The sequence below is a fragment of the Stegastes partitus genome, unplaced genomic scaffold (genome assembly GCF_000690725.1).
Source record: "Stegastes partitus isolate 25-593 unplaced genomic scaffold, Stegastes_partitus-1.0.2 Scaffold163, whole genome shotgun sequence".
In the NCBI taxonomy this organism is placed as follows: domain Eukaryota; kingdom Metazoa; phylum Chordata; class Actinopteri; family Pomacentridae; genus Stegastes; species Stegastes partitus.
In genome coordinates, this window is record NW_007577894.1 from 207,770 (window position 1) to 214,211 (window position 6,442).

General features: G+C 40.2%; 1 protein-coding gene across 1 annotated transcript in view; it reads right to left on the reverse strand.

Annotated features, from left to right (window-relative positions):
• bfsp1 (beaded filament structural protein 1) overlaps positions 1–6,203 on the reverse strand; it is a 10,128-nt gene extending 3,925 nt beyond the window's left edge. Inside the window, exons 1-5 of the mRNA XM_008279535.1 lie at positions 5,830–6,203; positions 4,783–4,843; positions 4,428–4,523; positions 2,662–2,754; positions 304–417 (exon numbers count right to left, since the gene is read on the reverse strand). Coding sequence (XP_008277757.1) covers positions 304–417; positions 2,662–2,754; positions 4,428–4,523; positions 4,783–4,843; positions 5,830–6,203 — 738 coding nt within the window. The remainder of the gene's footprint in view (positions 1–303; positions 418–2,661; positions 2,755–4,427; positions 4,524–4,782; positions 4,844–5,829) is intronic.
• Between the last annotated feature and the right edge of the window lie 239 nt (positions 6,204–6,442).

The window sequence follows — 6,442 nt, forward strand, 5'->3', positions numbered from 1 at the left end:
GTCACCATGAGCTGTGGAATTGGTGTTTCAAATAGATTTGCCATGCTACCATCAAAGTCCATTTGCAGAGTAGTTTGTAGAGCTCACAGTTTACCAGTTAGTCATAAAAACAAGTGCAGTTACTAGGAAGAAGAGTTTGGACTGGCCTTAGTGGTCGGGTGCCCTGTCTGATTCCTTTTAGAAATCCTTTTCATTGCGCCTTTCCGTAAATATCAGAGGGTTAGTTTAAAAGAGAAGAAGAAGAAGAAAAAAAAAATAAAGGTTGTGATTAATGTAAAGTCTCCTGTTGTCATGGTGACCCACCTCGGTCTGTAGGCGTTGTTTCTGGGCCTGCAGGTGACAGAGGGCGCTCTTATATTCCTCCAGCTGACTCTGTAGTCCTGGTACTTTCCTCTGAGCCAGCAGCTTCTCCTGCTCCTTCACACATTCAGCACAAATCAATGACAACATGCGGAGTGTTACAGAACGTCTTTACAGCATAAAGGCTACAAAACACACACATAGACACACACACACACACACACACACACACACAGACACACAGCCAGCAGCTGAAGTGTCTCTCACTGGATGAAAAGATTCACTTATTGATTTTTTAATTTATGAGCTTTGTAACAGTCGTGTCTCTAACAGCAGTGGTGTTTTCTGTTCATTTGCTCTTTGAAATGAAGCTACTGAGTATTTAGACTGCAGTTTCCACAATTTAGAAGAGAAATTAAGAACACTGAAGTGGCACATTTGTCCTAAGAACCTGGTAAAGAACACGTATTCAAAAATGATTAGTGTTTACAACATTCAATCATTCAATTGCAGCAGGAGTGTTCTTATATAAAGTAGCAACAATAGGTGCACAAATTCAAAATTCTAGTTCAATTTATGTTTGAGAAACATTGTTACTGCTACGAAACGTCTCAATAGCGATAATCTTCTACGCATACGCCTGCTGTACTAAGAATTAACCCTATTCAGGACTTGTGGGGTCTTTTGGACCCCAGGCCATTTGGTTTAGGTGACAGGATTTTTTTTTTAATATAAAAAGGGGGACATTTGTCATGCATTTGGAACCAAAAATACGTCAACTTATCAGAAAATTTATTTAACATAATATAAAAGTCTATAATGACTACCAACAACTATTTTGCACATATTCTTTCTTGGGGTACAGTTGACCCCGAAAGACCTTCTATGTATGGCAACATGAAAGTCCTGAATAGGGTTAAAACTGGATAGGAAGTTTGTGAAATGTTATATTTGCAGGTGACATGCTTCCTAAACTGTCTCTGATGTTTGCTATCTGTCGCAAAGTGGCAAAGCAAGTGGAAATGAAGAGACATTTAAATGAATTCAAGTAAAAAGGTTTGGCATAAATTTAAGTAAACGATTGAAGTTAAATTACTCACAGGATGACAAAGTTTCACTGAGATTTCTATTTAGGCAAATGTGTTTATGTAAGCATGTTTTTAGCTAACTGCACATCCAGTCAAAGACGAGTTAGTCATTAGCTTACAGCAAACTTAGCTTGGCATAGTGTTAGCTAAATAGTGAATAAAAAAAAAACTGAGAGTTTCAGTGGCTGGAAAAGAATACATAAAATACATGTTGATGAACCTTTTTTTCATTTATTCGTTCATTTTCTTGGTATTCAGGATGTTGAAGGGTCATACAGGAGCTACAGGCTTGTACATTAATTGGAAGGACAGCTTGGCTAACAAGCTAAGCTAGCCACATGACTAGAATGTATTTTCCACCTTGTCTCACAAAAGCAGACGTTGTTCATGCACTTTTGTGTTCTTTACAAGAAATAGATTTTTTGTTTTCATTTAAATTTCTTCACTGCTTTACTTGATTGTATCATCAAAAATTAAAACACCCGTATTAAGGTCCATCATGGATCTTTTATGATTTATTGTTATCTACACTATACTATGTATTCCCACAGTAAACTAGAGGGGGACCAATATTCTTAAAAATAAATACATAAAAAAATAAAACTGATTGAGTCATTCAGATCCAAATGTACTGTAGGTGTCAAAGGCTTTTCAATCTGAATAACAGGAATTTTTCTACACGGATGACACCATTCTGTGACCCCTTGTGTCCAGAATGCAAACACTGGCATTTGTGATGTTTCACCACTCATTAATTAGTGGTTTCCTCTGATTTACAACCCATCTGTCTCCAGCTGACCCTAAGAGACAACGAGGAACACCCAGCTCCCTCCATGCTTGCTGTTTTGCTTTGTTTTTCTTTTCTTTTTTTTTTCCCTAATGGATTTTAGCTCAGCGCTGTGGCTCCTACTCGCTGCCTACTGAGATTTAACCCAACCAATTAAGCAATTTCTGAGTTTAGAGCAGCCCTGCCTCTGGGAAACGTTTGCATAAATAAAGCTCCAAACTGTGGCGCAGCTACTTAAAAATTAGCATGCACGAGCGTTCTCCATGTCATTTGCTTCATTATGTGCCCTGACACTCTCATACCGCTAGTCTGTCAGTGTGTTTTGATACAAACACGCAGGCGAATGCAGGCACAGGCAACCGATTGGACAGGAAAGCCAGTAATCTCATCAACCCCGGACACGTAGCCAGGGCTGACACACATGCAATCACCGTCTTTTCCCCCCAGGGAGAGCAGCACACACAATGACAACATTAGTGACCTCACCTCGGAGATGCCAACTGACACATTGGGAACAAGGGGAAGTGTCTGGTTGATTTGCTGCAGAATGTTTACATAGGTCTGGATCTCTGCAAGGTTCTGTGTGGAAAAGGATAATATTAAAGGAAAGTGTTAAATGTACAGTTTAGCGAAAGGAAAAAAACATCCCTACACTTTTCAATTGTGCAGGCTAAAAGCATTACCTCAGAAAACCGTTTGCTTGCTTTGAACTTCATATTGAGGATTAAGTGAAAAAAAAAGGAACTGTATTGAAGAAAAGGCTTTCATTTAGCTTCAATATGTGTACAAATGGCATTTTGGACTTTCTTTTCAAATCCATTTGTATAGAATGATCTTCTTCGAACCTCAAGCCCAATATTTATGTTACATGACCTCTTGTGTACCTTCCCACACAACCCAGCAACAGAAAGCCTTCTGGTATGTGAGAATTGCATGGATTGATTCATCATCACAAGCGGCACTGTGTAAAACTGAAAAAGACAGAAACTGCCCAGGCAAGGGCAGGCTGTGAAAATCATGCTCGGTGCAACATTCTAGCCTTGTTTTGTCTCAGCATTTTTTTTTGCGGCCATTGTGTCAGACCTTCTGGGCGTTTCTCCTGCACCGAGGGGCAATATTTCAGTGTTTGGTCGCTGATCTGTGGTTCCCAGTCATGTGTCAAAGCCTGCGATGAGCGATGTTACATTTTCTGTGCAATCCTTTCCTCACTCGCTTCCACACAAAGGAAATTATTGCCGAAGCTCCGGAACCATCATAACGCATCCTTTGGCACCGATGTCAAGCTTCTGAGCCTTGTCAGTCAAAAAAGTAGTGGCCTGAGGTCAGCAGCGTTTCAAAAGCAACGGAAATGTAAAATTCTTTGAAGTGATATTCTTTGATGTGGATTAGGTGTGAGTAAGCCGGTAAATCTATATTCAGAGTAAACTTCCCTGACATCTGAGATACTGTCACAAAAAAAAAGGGTTATTATGTGGAGATTAATGCAGTTGCTCACATTTACTTCCACGTGTGCTCTTTTATAAATTCACATCGATTTCAATACACCCTTGAAACAAACGGACATATAAAAAAAACACTCTCTCTTTGTCACTAACATGAATAAATGCGTGCGTTATTTTGTTGCATTTATTCTTGTGGTTTTTCTTTAGAGGCGCATGCTATATAATGTATATAATCGTAGCATTGTCACAGAGCACACTAGTACCACATAATAACATCTATTACAAGATGATGTGCAACGCTTTAGCGGTGAGCAACCCTGTCTCCTGGAAATCATGTCTACTGCTGTGAATCTCATTTTTTTCCCCCTCTACGTCATCTACTTTTGCTTTATATTTTATTTGTTTGTGGCAACTGAAGGATCCAAAATGGGTTCAATCACAGGATAGGATGTGTTTATTTTAATAAATCTTGACCGAACTTGGGTCCCAGAGTGCTTTGTGCTATTTCCAGGTACGTTCCATCAAAAAAGGTATTTGTCGAGATAGTGCTAGAATTAGATATTTAAAAATGAATGTACTTCCAGCTAGATTTAGATGACTAAAGTAAACATTTAGAGATTGTTAATTTTAGCACTATCAAAGCAGAGTATTTGCTTTTATTGAACATAGCAACAGTGGGATCTCACTAAGATGCTAATGTCTTGTAGCCAGAATCTAAATTTTACGAGGCCTGGTTGTTGAAGGAGAGGAACAAGTCATTTTCCTTTTGAGTTTAGTTGACTTGGATCATTTGTCATTGGTGCCACTGACCTTCTTGTGTCTGTCTCTGGTGGAGTTGATGTCGTCCTGCAGGAACTGAGACTGGATCTGGGTCTCCAGGTTTTTAAGCAGAGCACTGTCAGCCTCCTAGAGGGAAGGACAGCAACATTTGGGGACCAGTTACCGGGAACAGTTAAAGGTACAACGTAAAGTGTTTCTGGTTTTTAACAACAACCAAGAAATTAATTCTGTACAAAATTGCTTGCATTTTGTTTATTACATAGTAGACAACATGATGCTTTCTTATTGTACATGCACAGGTTTTACCATGTTCAAATGCAAAATTACTAAATTGCCTTCCCTTTATCAAAATGTATAAACATACTTGATTACATCCATACAGTACCTTGTTTAACTGTTCCAGTGTGCCTCGTAGCTGTTCTTGATAATCACATTCATTTCTATATCTGGAACAGAAAACATCTCGATTATATGTTAATGTAAAGACAGAATAATTAAAGCACGACTACATCATATTAAGTCAACCAAACAAACGTCTATCTTAAAACTCAACATGTCTGTGTTTGTAAAGCTTCCGAGCCATAAATAGAACCTACGTATAGTAAATTCCAGCTTGCTTCACCAGCTAATTCAAGCTGAGTTGGTCGATATTCGTCTCAACTCATCAATAATGTAGTGAGGCAGCCTGTAGACAGCTGATTACAAGATGTTAGACACCTGCAATTAACCCAATGGTTCAGCTAATTACGAAAAAATTAATAAAAACAAATGCGTGCTCTCTCTGATGGTATGTGCTGCAGATAGTTTGGGTTTTATGGCTTAAGCAATGAGATATGACTACATATTGATTTACATGTTATGAGAAGTGAATGGAATTTTGTTTGTGGTACTAAAACAAAGGTTTCTCTGGATAATTCACAGACCTTAGTGTCAACAGTTCAAACTGGAACCATGTTCTCGAAAACAAATAACACCTATGAACACAGTATTTTCAGCAGAGTATCCAGAGTACTATGGAGACTGTTTCTAGAAACAGATAAACTGATAAACAGATTTTTGTTTTGGCCTTTTGGGTAAACTGATTGTTGAGTTTAACATTATCTCAACTCTGTGTCTGAGTAACGTCTCGGGTTTTAATGATGGTGATGAAGCAACCAGCCTCTAGTTTTCATGATGATCCCAATATCAAAATGAGGAACTTTTAAAAATTTTATACATTTGTTACACAGTTCTATCTAATTTACTATAGTTTTCTATATTCATTTAAGAATATCTTTGTTTTTGAACCAGCATCTTCTCTTTATTGTTCAGGATTTTTCTCACTTTCTCTTAATTCTGGCCACATTTCTACGTTTTTCAAATCACTCCACCTCTGAGGAAGAAGTTTGACCTTTAACACCACGACTCGACCAACAACTTCCCACTCCCTTACTTGCTGGTGAATTCATCCAACATGCGGCAAGCCTCCTTCAGCTCTCGCTCCAGCTTGGCACGGTCGGAGAACAGCTCTCTGATGCGCTGCCTGTTGACGTCGATCTGCTCTGTGAAGGCCTCCTCCAGGCCGCTGGCCTCCTCCATCCGCTGCAGTGTCTCCAGCTGCTTGCGGAACACGGCGTTGCGCTGCTCCAGGACTCGTGCCCTGTTGATGTACCGGGCAAAGCGGCTGTTGAGCTCCTGAAGGCTCTCCCATCCCTGGATGGCTGAGATGCCCGCGGAGGATTCAAAGTCCTCAGCCTCCTCATCGAAGACATCTGAACGCTCGTACTTTTCCTTGCGCACCTCGCGCAGGTAGCTGGTCTTGAACATAGTGGCGTGCTTGTCTCCCCCTGGGCTGGTGGTATCCCAGTGCTTGGTCCCCTTCAGCACCTTTATTGTGTGAAAACTTGGGTGCTCACCCTTGGCTGTCTCATGCTAGACTGAATGCTGCACAGCACTGGCTGGAGACGAAATAGCCCCCAAAACCTCCCCCTGGCTGTTACCGCACATGCTGTGAGCCTGGGGCCTTCCAGAGTTTATTGTTGCCTTTGTGGCAGAGATTAGAAAAG